This window comes from Lissotriton vulgaris, chromosome 6 (assembly GCF_964263255.1).
Source record: "Lissotriton vulgaris chromosome 6, aLisVul1.2, whole genome shotgun sequence".
Taxonomy (NCBI): domain Eukaryota; kingdom Metazoa; phylum Chordata; class Amphibia; order Caudata; family Salamandridae; genus Lissotriton; species Lissotriton vulgaris.
Window position 1 is genome coordinate 151,773,479 of NC_141694.1, and position 16,285 is coordinate 151,789,763.

The following is a 16,285-nucleotide window of genomic DNA, read 5'->3' on the forward strand; positions in this document are numbered from 1 at the left end:
CGGCCCGCGTAGACGACCAGACTCAAGCGGATGAAAGCCGCGTCGAAGATGAAGATGTTCGAAGTTAATCCTAAGAGTTTGTGGAAGTTTTGCACGTCGAAAAAGTTTGAAATAGAGATTTCAAACCGTAACGCAAAAGTTGCATCCGAACCCAATGGCGGAAAAAAACACAATCTAAGGATGGAGTCGATGGTCCATGTGCACTATCAAAGGGAGGAGTCGCCTATCTTGGGACTACAAAGACTTCATCCCAAACAACATGCAGCACCAGAGCCCAACAACAGATGGCGATCTAATGGCAAGTGTGAGATCTGCAGCGCGAACATTTCTATAGGCTCCTTATGGAGTAGCCCTGGATGATAGGCTTCTGATCAAAGGTGGTGTAATCAGGGGGAGATGGTCTAGAAAAGTACACCCTGGGATAAGTGTGCTGTGGCGGATCCGGAGCTGCATCTTCCTGCACGTTGAGACCCTCACAGGTGGGTAGCGCGCTTTATAAACCCCCGATTGATTGATATATGTCGTGAGCTGATCAGAGGGCTGTGGTCCAAAGGTATCATCCCTGCCCACCTGGGAATGATTGTGGGGACCCCGGATGATATCTAATGGTTCACCCTATAAGCGGGACTGGTAGGAAGGTGGAAGAATAAAGGGTGGTGGTGGAGGAGTGGGTGTAGAAAGGTGGAATTGACTGTTTGCACTGGCAGATCAATGGCGACTCCAAAGGATTGTTGGTGCTTGGAGCTAGGTGGCGTAGTCTTAGACAGACATCGCCTAGTGTGAGGCTGTATTTTTATTTGCATCTGGCGGACAAAGTTTCTCCTGCATCTTGTGAAGAATCGGTTCCACTGGAGTACCAGGGTCAGATCTTGGTGCTGGTCTTGAAATCGTCGAAGCAAGATGGATTTGTGTTTTGGCACTTAAGTGCCGAAGATGGAGCAGGTTGACTGGGCACCAAAGTGGTTAGCTTGGTCTTCAGTGCAGAGCCCTAGGGTGGGACATCTGAATCAGATTTTCAGAGCATATTATGGCCTGCTGGAACAGGAGCCTTATGTTCAGCCGGAGCCCAAATGTTTGTGGCAGGACAGGGACTCCGGTACTCACAATATGCTAATCTGGTGGCAGGACCTGCATCTCAAGGTCGATTTTTAATATGGAGTTGGAGCCAATTGATGGAAAAAGTTCCTTCGGCCACCGAGGCCTAGTGGAGTTACTCCTCGATATCCTTGTACCCGAAGATGTCGAGCGGGTCATTGATCTCCCTCCGCTGCATCTCTCTGCAATGTGCGCTTCGGTCTTGTAGAGTTTTCTTAGACTGAAACGATTGGCAGGCTTCGCAGTCCTCTTCCTTGTGGTCAGGAGACAAACACGCGTTGCACACCTGGTGAAAAGCTGGTCTGCAGGTACTTGGTGTGGCACCTCGGGTAGAAACGGAAAGGGGTCTATTCCGAAGCCAAATGGGATAGAAAGATAGGCCAGGAAGGGCTGCTGTTCTAGCAAGTCTATCCAGCAGGCAATAGTTTTCAGATTATTCAATAACAATACCGGTGAAGGCAAGTGTAAATCACAAACTGATGGGAGTCCGAAATGGCCTGGAACTGAGCACAAGCACACATGCCTGAACCAGACAGTGGAAAGAACACAACAGTCGATTCCCAGGTGTATCGTCATCAAGAGGAGTCACTTTACCTAGTAACTCGAAAGACTTCTTTGAAGAAAAACAAAAACGCACAGATCCTGACCAAACACTATATGGCAGGAATATGCAAAGCATATGTATCTACTGCCACACATGCCTAGAACATTTTCAAGTCACTAATATTGCTCTAGCACAGCCACATAGTTAATGTAGAGCCTGTAACAAACTGTGCCACACAAGATTGTATTGGTTAAAATGGTATAAGTGGATTGTACTTGTGTGTATATACTAAACCTGCATTTGTTCTAGCCAGCTCTAGTCATGAGAAGTTTGTCCCAAAGTCTGTAACCGAAAAAGGTACTATGTTGGAAAGAAAATAAAAAATAAATCACCAATGAACTTTCACTTTGATTAAAATGATTTCTTATGCTCAGTTGTAGAAGAGAAGTCGTCACTCAGATTGCTGAATCAACAATCTAACTGGGATCCTTTTAAGCAAATCAGAATAGATTTTTGTTGAAACTCAGATTTGCTGCTGCATGGGTGCAGGTAATCTCAGTCTGTGGTGCACTATGGCTTCAATAAAATTGGGCATGAAAAAATATAAAGAGGCACAATAAGGTTTTAATGTTTCTTTTTTAAGCAAAAGATCAGAACAGGGACATTGGGCTTCAGTGGTTTGCCAACGTAACACATGGATTTGAAAACAGGTTTATCAAAAGTAAAACCCAACTCATTCACACAAGATCATTCTATTGTCAGTTATGTACACACCACAGGAATAGAAAACAATTTTTATTTAGAATGGACCAAAAAGCTATAAAACATTTTAACATTTCTATGTGGAGTGGTTTGTTATGGAAAACTGGCATTGTACATAATGTGCCCCCAAGCCCCCCCCCCCCCCCCCCCAAAAAAAAACACCTTTCAAAATTATCCCTCAAGCTCAGTACGAATTCTTCAGTAAAAGACAACAATCTAAAAATTGTCACTATGCAATTTAAGGCAAGTCAAACTTTAGCACTATTGCCTTTGGCAATTAAAAACAAAACATGCCCAGAAGGCTAAAAACAAGCTGCAATTGCTTTAGCTCCTAGTCGACCAGGAGCAATCCAAACATTTGTAGTGATCATTCGATCACCCTCCTTTTCTAAGCAGCAGTGCATGTAATGGACCGATTGTGCCACGTTTAAAACTACTGTTCTTAAGGGTAACGTACTGAATCATGAAAGGGAGTCACAAAACAGGCCGATATTTGCATATACATGGTTTTCTAAAATCCGTAGATCAAGTGTGATTGCCAGAATAGATTCATTTCTATTGATGAGTGCAAGGTTGTGGAAGCCAGCTACCACACTTTAACCCAAAAAAGGTACCAAAAAAGAAATGGCAGTCTTCTCCTCTATAAGCAGCTTCAAACTAAAAATGGTACTGCTGTAATCAAAAGGAATGACCCACAAATATGGCAGCACCGTTGCAAGCTCTCAAGTCAACAAACCACCATGTTCCGATTATCTTGCCAATAGAAAAAGAGAATCAGTACATTTCATTTTTGGGTACTCCAGCCACAATCTCAGATTCTATTCCACAGTGGTCCTCTCCCCGGACAATCTTGAAATAACCTAAAGAATAAAAAGGAAAGTATTACAAAATGACAGCAGCTGAAATTTTGATAGCCAGTTTATAAGATAAGCAACTTTGCACGTGTCATTCGTCACTTTAATCTTTGCATAAGTCCTTCTCAGAACATAGCTGGAAAATGAAGGTAGTGAATGAATGGTTGAGTGCACATTATGTATGAAACTATATGTTTACAGAGTTGTTTACACTGTTCTGAGGCTTGTAGGGACGGCCGCTTTGGAAAAGAATACAAAGATGGCATGGTGATCCTGTCCAACATGGATGTTATTTATCATGCACAATAAATGCTGTTAAAGTTACCTAGTATGGATTGAGGAGGTCACAAGAGTTCATACAATCTTTATTATGCCATACAGGAAACCAAAAAGCCCAGATACAAAAAAATGACTGTCATGAGGAGGGAGAGAGGGTCTAAGAGGCTAGCTGCATTGTTAAGAGTGTATGTTAATAAATTAAAGCTACTTTATTGTGGATCTGCCCAATGCTAGTGTAGTTTAATGGTCTAATTAAGCTGAAGAAGGCACATCTCGCAGTATCCGAGGTTTACCTAGGGCAGCACTTTACTAATAATTTCCCCAGGCCTCCTGTTCCCTAATGTCTCACACCCATATCTAGTTAATCTGAGGAGCTCCCTCATGAACAGCACAAGGGTTTCTTTACACACGTGGAATATCTGAATAGCACAGTGATTCCCAATTACCTGGTAGCTTAATGCCAGACTTACGAGAGTAAGTGTTAATCCGACGCAACATTTTTGGGTGGGAGGAAATGTGGGCAGGGGCATTTCAGCCATCTCCTGGCTCAAGTAACTATGTGCAGTGTAGCTGCAAGTTACTTTAGAGTGCACAAAATACATAAATGAAATCTTGCTTTTTCAAAAGTAGGTAAGGAAATGCATCTTTTTGCATGATCACCCCTATGATGCTGTTGGTTTTTCAAAGCACTGAGGCCTGGTAACCGGATCGCAGTGCCAGTATTCCAAACCTTTACAAAATGTTTGTTGAATTGGCTACCCTCGATTGGAACAAGCAGACTTCCTTCTAAATCCCTAGTATATGTTAACGAGGGCATATAAGTTAATGCTGCCACCCAGTTCTGCATTCCTTAAATCAGTGGATTGTGCCACCCTGCATGTGGCAAGTACAATATTTCTTCCAGCCTGCCACTGCATCCTGGAAGAACAGTTTTAAAAAACTGCTAGTTTGACTTTGCCATTTAAACCTACTGCAAAACTCCCGCTTCCTTTAACAATATACACAAGTATCCCCTAAAGGCGGCCTATCAAGACCTAAGGAAGAGCTATATATTATTTAGTGGAACATATACTTTAATAGATCTTAAAAATTAAAGTTCCAAATTTACTGTGGAAAGGTTAGTAGCTCCATTGGCTAATATAGAGTTCCAGGCTGACATCTCAATCCTTCCATCTTCTGAAGGAGACTACTGAAACGAGTACTTCAAGGTATCAAAGTAATTGTGATATTCAAATCAACCAGGCCAAAGTTTGATGTCACTTAAGAAAGGGCAACTTTTCTAAAACTGCAACTCTGTTGTCCAGTTTACCCAGTGGCCTCAGTTGCTGGCTACCAGGGAGCCTTTTGCCCTCCGGAGGCATATTGTGAACAGCTAGGGTGCAGAATACAAACAAGTCACAGAAAGAGGTGATACCTCCCCACTGCAGGAAGCCAAACAAGGTATTGGCCCAATAGGCGAGCTCCAAAAGGGAAGCCACCTCTGGTGGGCAAATGGCAATCACACTTGTGTAAGGTTGCTACTTTGTTCAGGTAGACAGGTTGGCAGCTACAAAGTGCATAACAAAGGCAGATTAGTGCACCCCGGGACTGGTAGATTCCCACACATAGTGCCATAGGGTGGGAGAGATCATGGTAGTCCATTGACTAGTGCCTGCTTAATCTCTCCTCTCGCCGCCCCCCCCCCCCCCCCCCCCGGGCACTTTCTGGGCATAAATGGCCCCCTCATCACCCTGAACCTCAGATCACATCTTGACAGGAGTGAAGATCGAACTGCTGGCTGACCCCTCGATCTGGCAAGTAGCTGCACCAACTGCTGGACTGCACCTGCTTCCCCATTGGGCTAGCAAAGGCACTCTGCCTCTGGTGCCTGGCTCAAAGATAGGTTGCGCCCCATAGATACCTATGGACCCGCTGGGACAGGAGATCCGTGGTCATGGCTTGGCTTCTACTTAAAGAGGACTTGGAGGAACTCTGACCCCTGAGACCAGTCGCCCCACCTTAACCACGGACTAAGGAATAACCCCAGCAGGCCCCAGTCAACTGCACAGCACCCAGAGCATCTTGCAGCTTCCTGCATCTGGATCACTCCATTGAAGTCCATGGCAGTCTTGATGTAAAGTGGGGAACTGGAGTTGAGACTGCTTTGGTGAACAGATACCTGTCCAAATACTCCTTACTGGCTCCCCTTACCTTCTCCCGGATGGAACTGGTTCCCCAGTCTGGCCAAAGTAGCTGAACAAAACACTTTACAGTTACCACGGGTTGTTTCAAGGTAAGGCTTTTTAAACACCAGCATAAAATCGGTCCTTTGATGTGGAGCTGAAACTTGAAGGACAACAGTGGCAACCACCAACAAAGCCTAGACCTTCATCAAAACCTCTATGGCAGCAGACTTCCCAATTCCCAGCTCATGAAGAAATCCCGAAAAGACGCAGAGGATGGATAGGTCACTCTCCACAAGCCTGCATCAAAAAACCAGCAGGCAAGCGCTCACCTGAAACCCGCAAGAGAAAAGTAAAAAAGGAATGCTAAGAAACATGTGGCACCAAGGCTTCTAGGCTGACTGCAAGGTGATGGGTTACACCAGGAGTCAGAATGAAAAGCTCACACAGATAGCTGGAGAGTCCTGGTTGGTGGCCTATACCCCAAGAGGGGTAGTGGGTGTAAGCAAGTTATGCTCATTGGCTCATTGGACTAAAAAGCAAAGATTAAAGTTTTATTTAAAAATCTATATCTACGGACCCCTCCCCCCGTGGATATTGCTAATCTTGGTGTTTAAAAATTCATATAAAAATAATAAATTTTTATAAACTGGTGTCAGATTTCCTTTGCGTGAATAATTTGTTTGGCGCTTCTAAATACTTTATACTAGTCCCTTTAAGCCTTGCTACGCAAAGCCACAGCTAACCAGGGTTGAGCTAGAGGTTTTACAAACTAGCCTGACTGGACTAAAGACAGGTTCATGAGTATAACACGGTAAGGTCGTGCAACCATACCATATAATACACCACAATCCTCACACTAAAGTTTTTGGTATTAAATTGCACATTAGGGCATGACAATGACTCCTTGAGTTGTAGTGTCCGCCATAAGGTTTCACAAGACCGATTAATATTACTGAGTTCTACAGGAGGAGGAAATATTACCACTGGCAAACCTAGCTTTCCTCATCATAAAGGAAGTTCATTGAGACAACACAATTGTCCCACACAAGTGTAGGACCCAGGAGCATTTTTAAATGAGATAATGCTCTGAAAAATTTATTTAAATATGCCTATCAATGAGTTCTTTTCAGGGCCACTAAAATTATACAATTGTGTGGATGCCGGGATTTGATAGATTTGCTGCATTTGCCACAATGTATCATATGTTCTAATCTGTAGGGTTTAATTTAAAAAAAATAGCTTCTAGTTGAAACAGTTCAAATGTCACTAAAAATACAGCAACACAACTTGCTAGTCCCTTTGCAAAGTGGAACTGGTCCCAGGTGGGTGTGAGGGGGAGGCACAACACTTGAGGAGCACTTTTTCCTCTGTTAAATGGAAATCTTACACCTCACAATTGTCACAGGGGGAGGACATTCAAACTATTGCCTAGAATGGTAATCTAAGATTTCATGGATTAAAAAAACTGGCACAGTGTGATATTCACCATAAAAATATATTGGCTTTAACAAATGCTTTTCAAATGTTGGAAACGAATATGCTACTTGCCAGTATGCATCTGTTCTTGGCATGTAGGGCTGCTGACATTCATATCTGTGCATAGATCGCCGCCTAGTGTTAGGGCCGGATGATCGCACATTGTTGTCCTGGAAGAGTCTTCCACTAACTATCCAATAGCCATTTATACAAATTCATTCCAACAGGGTGGTGCTTCGCACTAACCCTAAATTTCTTCCTAAGGTAGTTTCACAGTTCCATATCAATCAGACTATTGAACTGCCTGTGTTCTTCCAAAATCCTGAGTCAGTGGCGGAGAGGATGCTCCACACACTAGACGTCAAGAGGGCTTAAATGCACTACATTGATGGGACCAAGGATTTTAGGAAAACTAAACAACTGTTTGTTGCCTTTTCGCCACAACAGAAAGGCAACCCCATTTCCAAAGCAGGTATAGCTAGGTGGATCGTTAAGTGCATTCAAATCTGCTATGAAAAAGCCAAGCTCACTTTAACGGTCCCCCCACGGGCCCACTCCAACCGAAAGTTGGGGGCCTCCATGGCTTTCCTTGGAAATATTCCTTTAGAAGACATGTAGAGCAGCCACATGGTCTACCACACACACATTTACAAAACACTACTGTGTAGATGTGCAGGCAGCTATAGGGTAGGCTGTTCTAAAAACACTTTTTCAGACTGCTGCAGCTAGCACAGGTGGCCGCCGCTAATGGAGGGACTGCTATGTATTCTATGCACAGATGAATTCAGCAGCTCACATGCCTCGAACCGAATATGCTACTTACCAGTATGCATCTGTTCTTGGCATGTAGGGCTGCTGACATTCATATTGCCCGCCCTCCTCCCCGGCGCCTGTAGCGGCTGCAGCACTCCAATTTACTCTTAGCATGGTCATCACTCACTGTGTTACACTCCATCTTTGCCGCAATGGCTAAAAACAATCTGGGGATGGAGTCGATGCCCATGCGCACTGTAGTCCAGGGGAGGAGCCACCTATCTTGTGATGCTTCGAAGACTCTTCCAGGACAACAATGTGCGATCATCCGGACCCAACACTAGGCGGCGATCTATGCACAGATATGAATTCAGCAGCCCACATGCCTCGAACCCGGGTTGCAGTGTTGCACCCCCCCCCCCCCCCCCATAAAGTTGACGTGGACATCACTTGTCCGAAGACTAGCAGCGACCACTGCAAGGAACTTAGTGAAAACTGAGGGTGGTAGTTACCCCGAAAGGTATAACTTTGAACTGAAAGTGCTGTCCACTTACCTTGGGTAGCGTCAGTGCACTGGGTGGATAGGAATGTGGAAATAAGCGTGCTCCAGATCTATGGGGTCATGAAGTCGCCTTGCTGCAACAGAGGGATGATGTACTGGAGCCTGACCATGTGGAAATACTCCAATTTGTACTTGAGAGGCCAGAGAGAGGATGGGCCAGAGAGACCCCACACTTGTTTTTGAGATTAGAAAATATAGGAGTACACCCCTTTGCCGTGTTGATGTAGTGGCACAGGCTCTATGGCCCCTCAGGCTCTATGGCCCCTCTGAGTCAGAGCTTGGACCTTTTATGTAGGAGGCACGAATGGTCTGCAGAGATGGAGTGTTTGCGGGGGAGGTATTTGGTGGCGAGGCAGCAAATTCTAGGCAGTAACCCACCTCCATAATGGAAAGTACCCATTGATCTCCGGTGATGTCTTGCTCAGGGGTCTGATCCTTCATTAAAATTCTTCATTTTAAATGGCCGTTCCCTCCCTAAACATTCAGTTACATTAACACTCCTTATAGAATACCTTACATCTGATGCTTTATTCCTGACGGAGACTTGGTTACAGGAGGAAGCTGACCCAGCCATCACTGATCTTACAATCAGGGTATCTAATACACAGAGTGAATCGTGAGACAGGAAGGTGGTGGTGGTGGTTTGGCCATTATTTTTAAAGACATCTTCTGTTGCCGGTCCTCTACTGAGGAGTTACCGGATTGTGAAAGCAGGTGTTTCGTTGGAATGCTCACCCACTAGCACCTTTTCTGGTCTGCTACTTTACCGGCCTCCAGGACCCATGGGACTTTTCCTTAGTACACTTCCGACCTTTGTTGCCAAAGCAGCACTGATCCCAGCCAACTTTACAGTACTAGGGGACCTTAACATCCATTTGGATGACCCTTTGAACCATCTAACCTCAGACTTGCCACCTAGCCTTTCAGCTCTCCAAATGATGCAAAAGGGCTTTGCCCCCATGCACAGTAAGTGTCATCTCCTTGACTCTGTGCTTAGTAACATTCAGAATCTCTCGGTAGGCACCCCATACCTCTCCTGTGGACTGATAATCTACTAGTTCCTCTGGTCTGGGAACCTACAGTCCTTTCTTCCACACAAAGCGCGGTTCCTCCGCTGGAAAGGAAATGGTCAAATCTTTCTACAAGTCAATGGTCCACAATATTAACCGCCACCACCCCCCACCATTAATTTAGACCTTGGAAAGGCCAACAGCAATTTCAACCTCTGAATACAAGAGTCACTAGATTCACTAATTCCAAAGAAACTTCTCCATGAGAAACCTAAACAAAAATTGCTACCATGGTTTTCCCTCAAACTAAGAGGACTCTAGCAGAATTGTAGGAAACTTGAAAGAAGTTGGCGAGAGAACCTAGCAGTTGAGAGAAAAATTATGTATAGAGAGGCAATTAAGAACTACAAGGCCGAAATAATTAAAAAAAAAAAAAAAAAAAAAAAATCGCACAATCCTCATTTTAAGAACACAAGATTAGTGCAGCCTCCAATTCCCGAAGGAGATATTCCGCATTGCCAAATCTATCACTACACCGCAAAAATCCCCCAATCCGGAGGATGCACAAGCCCGCTGCAACAGTCTGGCGAATATTTTTATCAAAAAATCCAGCTGATATCCCAGTCCTTCCTCCCTCGCCAGAGTGAGTCTGCATTCTCTCTCACACGGAGAGTCTTCATCCCGACCCACAGTGCTCTCTAGCGGAGTTCCCTCAGCTGGATAAGGGTTTGTTGAACACGCTCATCTCCAAGGTAACATCAGGCTCTCCTATGGACCCTGCTCCTCCTCGACATCTCCCCTCAGTGATTAATGCTATTTGCCCAGTAATTTTGAAAATCCTCAACGCATCTTTTACTTCGGGAAAGGTACCACCGGCCTGGAAATGTGCTCAGGTCAGAGCCTTGCCGAAAAAACCCAACTCAGACCTCTCTAATATGGCCAATTATCACCCCATTTCTCTCCTTCCCTGGCTGAGCAAGCTGGTGGAGAGACAAACTCTACCCTAGTCCACTATTTAGAGTCTAATAATTTACTCCATGACTCCCAGACAGGGTTCCGTCCTAAACTTGGGCAAGACGGCCCTCTTGACAGTAACACAAGAAGCAAGGAGACTTCGATCAGGGCGGCTCAGCAGCAATTATTTTGCTGGATCTCAGTACTGCTTTCGACACGGTAGATCATAACATTTTGTTTGAGCGATTAGGAAATCTTGGTGTGATGGACCTGGCACTCGCCTGGCTGCAGTCCTTTTTGAAGGAGCGATTTTTCCATGTTTCTGAGGGTACAGCCACCTCAACCAGATGGCCTCTTAGCTGTGGGGTGCCTCAGGGCTCCTCCGATCCCCATGCTTTTTAACATCTATATGGCACCTCTGGCTGAGATAGTGCCTCCATTTGGCATAAAAATCATTACCTACGCAGGTGACACCCAACTGGTGGTGGCATTAAACCACCCAGAGGGGTCATCATGCCCTCTGGGCACTTGCCTAGAGGCGGTAGCAGAGTGGATGGCACTATCTCACCTTAAGCTAAATAGGGACAAGACAGAACGAATGCTACTTGCCAAGTCTCGCTCACCTTCACCGGCCTTTGCCTGGCCGACCGGTCTTGGCACTATGCCTGCACCAAAGCATCAGAGCAGGAGCCTAGGCATATGGCTTGACAGTTTCCTCTGTTTTAATCATCAGGCCACTTTGCTCTCAGCCACCTGCTTCGGTCTAATGAGAATATTAAGGAAACTCCTTCCCAAATCCCCTTTCAGGCTCTGAGGATCTTGGTGCAAGCCCTTATCCTGTCCCGCCTAGTTTATGGCAACGGCCTGTACTTGGGCGACCCTCAGGCAACTATTCAAAAACTGTAGGTGATCCTAAACTGTGCGGCTCGCTTACTCCTTGAAATTCCTCGGAGGCTATCAGTGTCATCTGCACGGAGAGAACTTCATTGGTTGCCAATTCAGTCCAGGATCCGATTTAAAGCCATGTGTGTGGCCCACAGAGCCATATTGAAAACCGGACAGGTCATGATCCATCCTCTGGTCACTCCCTACCAACTTTGAGGAGTCTCCGCTCAAGCGCTGCCTTCCTCGCCACCACAAGGAAAGTACGGAGATCCAGGTGGGTTGACGCTCCTTTTCTTGGAATGCCTCCATTTTCTGGAATTCTCTGCCTCCTACTCTTCGGAAGGAATCCAATCTACAATCCTTCCGTAGACTCATCATTTGTCTATTACCCAATAACTTGCCACGCCAAATGTATGTCCGTCCTAAGCGTTACGAGGCCTCCGGGTAGAAATGCGCTTTATACATTTCTTTTCATTCATTCAGTAGGCGAGGTACCGAAACAGCCTTCCCTCAACAGGTGTTGTGTATTCGATGAGGGAGGGGATTTAAACAGTCACTGTTTGGCAGGCACAGTTCTACAGTGCTGCACCCCTTCAGCCCTTAGAATTTTCCCCTATATGCTCAGAGTAAACCCAGGAGGGTTGATGCTCGTGCTTGCTTTGGTAGGAGGTGGAAGCCTCCAGGTAGGTGGTTTTGGCTCAGCCGCGTAACTGGTAACTGAAAGGAACAGAGTGGTGATGGGGTTTGAAGAGCCCCCCCCCCGCCCCCCCCATCCCCCCCCTCTTCCTCCCATAGCTTTAGCTCTGTCCTGGATCTTTTCTAGGCCTCAAAGGACATGTTGATCAGATACTACTGGACCATTTGATTAAACCCAGAGACAGAACCACTGGAGGTGGGGTAAGACTCGCCAATAGCACACCAAATGGTTGCATTAGAATAGTCCTTACTTCAGCAACTAATTCCTGTACCCGCTGCCTATACTGCTCAGGAGGTATTGGATTAAGTCTCCCATCTCATCCCACTGGCCCCATCATCTGTAGATTAAGCCAGCTGAGTTGGCAATACACAGGGGAGTTGCCACTCTGTTCCCTGCTGCATCAATCTATTTACTTTCCTTATCCGACGGAGTGGCTTCCCCGGTTTCCTGTGCATTAGCCCTCTTGGGTTCGGTATATACCACTAGTGAGTTTGGTGGGAGCTGGCCTCTCCGGCATGGTAGGTGGAAAGATAGAAATTTTGATTAATATGAAAGGGGGAGTTTTTGAAGAAAACACAGATTAGTCCTGTGGGAAACCTCCTCATTTGAACCACGATGAAGGGCTCTTTTCTCTGTTAATGCTTACAATTCACTATACTGCACCAAAAAATTGCTACTAGAAATGCAGCTTTTCATGAGAGATTGCATCTGACAATTACTTAATGGCTCAAACCGAGGCCCACAAGCCCGGCAAGCACTACATTACCGGCCCATGTTGGAATTTGTGGCGTTATTGGAAAAATAACTCTGAACACCACCCATAAATGCTTGGAGTACTGCTATCCTAAATAAAGCTTTATACGGTCCATTTAGCATGGAAGCAGCTACCACTGTTAAATGAAACAAAAAGCATGTGCATGCTAATTCGGATTTCCATTTTGAAATCTCAGCCTTTTTTGGGGGGAGCTTTATATAGCACGAACTGAACCTTGAGGTATCGGAGTACTTAAATGAGCACCAGTTGCATTACAGACTGTCACATTCATTTTTGTTAGGCACAGGGAGATTATGGGATTTGCACAGGATATTGAGCTTTCCTGCCAAGACTAACCCGGTTCCCCATCTCAGAGGTGGTTAGGCCACACCTGCCTGCAGGCAGTGTCTGCAGCATCAAGTGCTTATTTTAGACTATTATTTGCAGTTATCTTTCATTCTTATATGTTTTGTTCTCTTTATATTGATCACAGACCTGTTGCAACAGGTCTATCTCCTCACACGGTTGACCACATGTATTTAGGTGACAATGCATTGGCAATTATTATTTATTATTATTATTATTATTATTTATTTTTATAAAGCGCATAGTCACCTGGAGGTATCCCAGCGCTAAAAAACCCTAATTCAGCAAACCTGAGGACCGGGAGCTGAGAGCAGAAGATAGGAAGGGTGAGGAATCAAAACAGGGGGGGGGGGGCATGAAAGCTAGGGAAAAAGATGTGTCTTTAGCAGCTTCCTGAAGCGCAGATATTGTGGTTCAAGACGTAAGTCATGAGGGAGTGAATTCCAAAGACGGGCAGCTTGTACCGAGAAGCGTCTTCCTCCTGATCGGGCTTTCCTGAATCTTGGGGTATTGATGAGGTTTTCTGCGTTAGAACGGAGGGATCTAGTGGTTATGTAAGGGGTGACAAAATTGCTGAGGACTGGGGGCCTTGGTTATGCAAAGTTTTGTGGACGAGGCACAAGGCCTTGAATTTGACTCTCTCCCTTATGGGGAGCCAATGGAGGAGTTTGAGAGCGGGTTTAGCAGATGATCTGGCCGGGGTGTTTGTGATAATCCGGGCAGCAGTGTTCTGAATTCTCTGCAGTTTATTAAGGGTCGCTTCGGGAGCGCCCAGATAAATCACGTTACTGTAATCTAGTCTCGATATTATGAGACCTTGGATTAGTAATTTTTGGGATTTAGGGGGAAGAAGGGGCAGGACTTTCCTCAAAGATTTTAGAAGACCAAAGCAGGTCCCTGCTACCTTCTTTGCTTGCGAAGTGAATGAGAGATCGGAATCGATCCATACACCCAGACTTCTCACCTCTGTTTTTGGGTCAGGGGGAGGACCTAGACAGGCTGGCCAGCTGTCCAGGGGGAGTGAGGTTCCTTTCGGGCCAAGTATAAGGAGTTTTTGTCCCATTTAGCTTTAGGGCTGATCTATTCATCCAACGATGGACCTGCGTAAGGCAGTTGAAGAGATCAGCTTTCTGTTGTTTGGGATGGGACAAAGACACCACTAATTGTGTGTCGTCAGCATAGCCGACGACGCTCACTCCGAATGGGGTGATAACCTCCTCCAATGTGGACATATAGATATTAAATAATGTGGGGCTCAGGGAAGAGCCCTGAGGCACACCACATTGGAGGGGCATTTCGGAGGAGCGGGCGTTCTTCTCCCAAATCTGATAGGACCGTTGGGCCAGGAAAGATGAAAGCCAAGATAAGGCTGTACCTTCCACTCCAACTCTTGCCAATCTTTCAATAAGGAGTTGGTGGTCAACGGTATCGAACGCCGCGCTAAGGTCGAGGAGGATCACTGCCACTGACCCTCCCCCATCCAGTAGCGCTCTGGCCTCCTCTACCGCTGCCAGGAGGGCGATGTCCGTGCCCTGCCCTGGTCGGAAGCCCGTCTGGGAACTTTTTAGTTTGTTATTGGCCTCTAGAAACTGCGAGAGTTTCCTGTTGACTAATTTTTCCGCGATCTTGCTGACTCCTGGGAGTAGGGAAATGGGCCTATAGTTCGCCAGGTTCTCAGGATCGAGAGAAGGTTTCTTCAGTAGGGCTTTTACAACAGCCTTCTTCCATCAATCCATCGTGCGTTGCCACCTTTATAGGCATTCACTATGGTTGTTGTTGTGGGCTCAGCAGATGCTGAAGCATTGGGGCCCTCTTCCTTTCGACAGTAAAATGAAGTCAGCTGGAGCATGAACCACAATATAAACTTGGTCTAGTGCAGCTGTTTTGAACTTTTCTACCATGTGGGTTGGTTAGTTTGATTATTATGGTCCCTAAAGAGTCCCCTTAGCCAGACTTAAACTTTGTGGCAACAGCAGAAATAGTCTCTTCTGTGAGGGAAGGAGTGTTTAAGGGGTAGAATGCTTCTGCCGGTTATTCCTTCAGCCTCCGCTTACAGACATCAGCTGCCACCTTAATCATAGCATGATACAGAGATCATCCAGTGGTGATGCCTGGAAAGGTATGACCCAAAGCCCTCTTTTGGAGAGTTTTGGACTGGATTCCTACCTTACGTCCTTCCCAGTTTGTAATTTCATGATGGGCTGTTCATATTGCTCACCCATTTCATAAAAGGATACCTGCTCCTCCTCTTACGGTTCAGGAGTTCAAGGGGAGGGAACAGGGTGTGGCTCTAGCTTAATTTATCTAGTCTTCCCTGCTCTGGCGTGGCAGGATTTTTTAAATCCTAAGGGATCAAATATATTTCTTCAGAGTCACCATTTCGGCTTTGCGAATACACTTTGTCTTCTCAACGTCAATCGCTTGCTGTTCAGCATTGGGATCAGACTTTCGCTTCACAGTTGCAAGGTATTTATCCTTCAACCCTTTACCCTTTCTTTGCCTATCTTGAACTCTTTTTGGAACGGAGTCCAAGTCTGAAGGTTTGGAGTCCTTGTGCTTTGAACTTGTGGGCTCTTGATTTGATCTTCTTTAAGACTACCGCAGCTTTGGCAGAGGATCATTATGGAGTCCGAAACGTTCGACTCAGTCCCACTGCAACCCTCTGGGCAGGTTTTTATCTGAAGACGTTTAGCAGAGCTCATGGAAATCTGTGCCAAAAAACTGCTAGTTTTGAGCCGAAAGGGTAACAGAACACCTGGAATTTCTGAGTCTCTTCCACTTCAAAAATCCACACTCAGCCCTAGGTCATTAACTAAGACTAATCGAATCTGCATCACTGCGCAAAGTGCCCACCTCGTTCTTTCCGGAACCTTAACTATTCTGGGAAGGAACTTCATACACCTTACACTCCTGAGACTTATGAGCCGCAGGCAGAGATTGCAAACCTTGTACTTTTGAGTTAGTGGTGGCATTTCAGACAAAACTTAAAAAGGGTTATTTTCCTTTCGTTCTAATCGAGGAGACAAGGGACATTTTCCCCCCCACATAGATCACTCCAACAAGATGAAAGCCAAAGTGAAAAACCTAAATTCTGTTTTTGATGGAATCCTTTCTCCTTAGAAGTTGGAA

General features: G+C 45.6%; 1 protein-coding gene across 1 annotated transcript in view; it reads right to left on the bottom strand.

The window, feature by feature from the left end:
* Window positions 1-2,256: 2,256 nt before the first annotated feature.
* Window positions 2,257-16,285, bottom strand: part of CTSB (cathepsin B) — an 80,360-nt gene continuing 66,331 nt past the window's right edge. Inside the window, exon 10 of the mRNA XM_086926191.1 lies at window positions 2,257-3,261. Within this exon, the coding sequence (XP_086782317.1) occupies window positions 3,176-3,261 (86 nt within the window). The 3' untranslated portion in view covers window positions 2,257-3,175. The remainder of the gene's footprint in view (window positions 3,262-16,285) is intronic.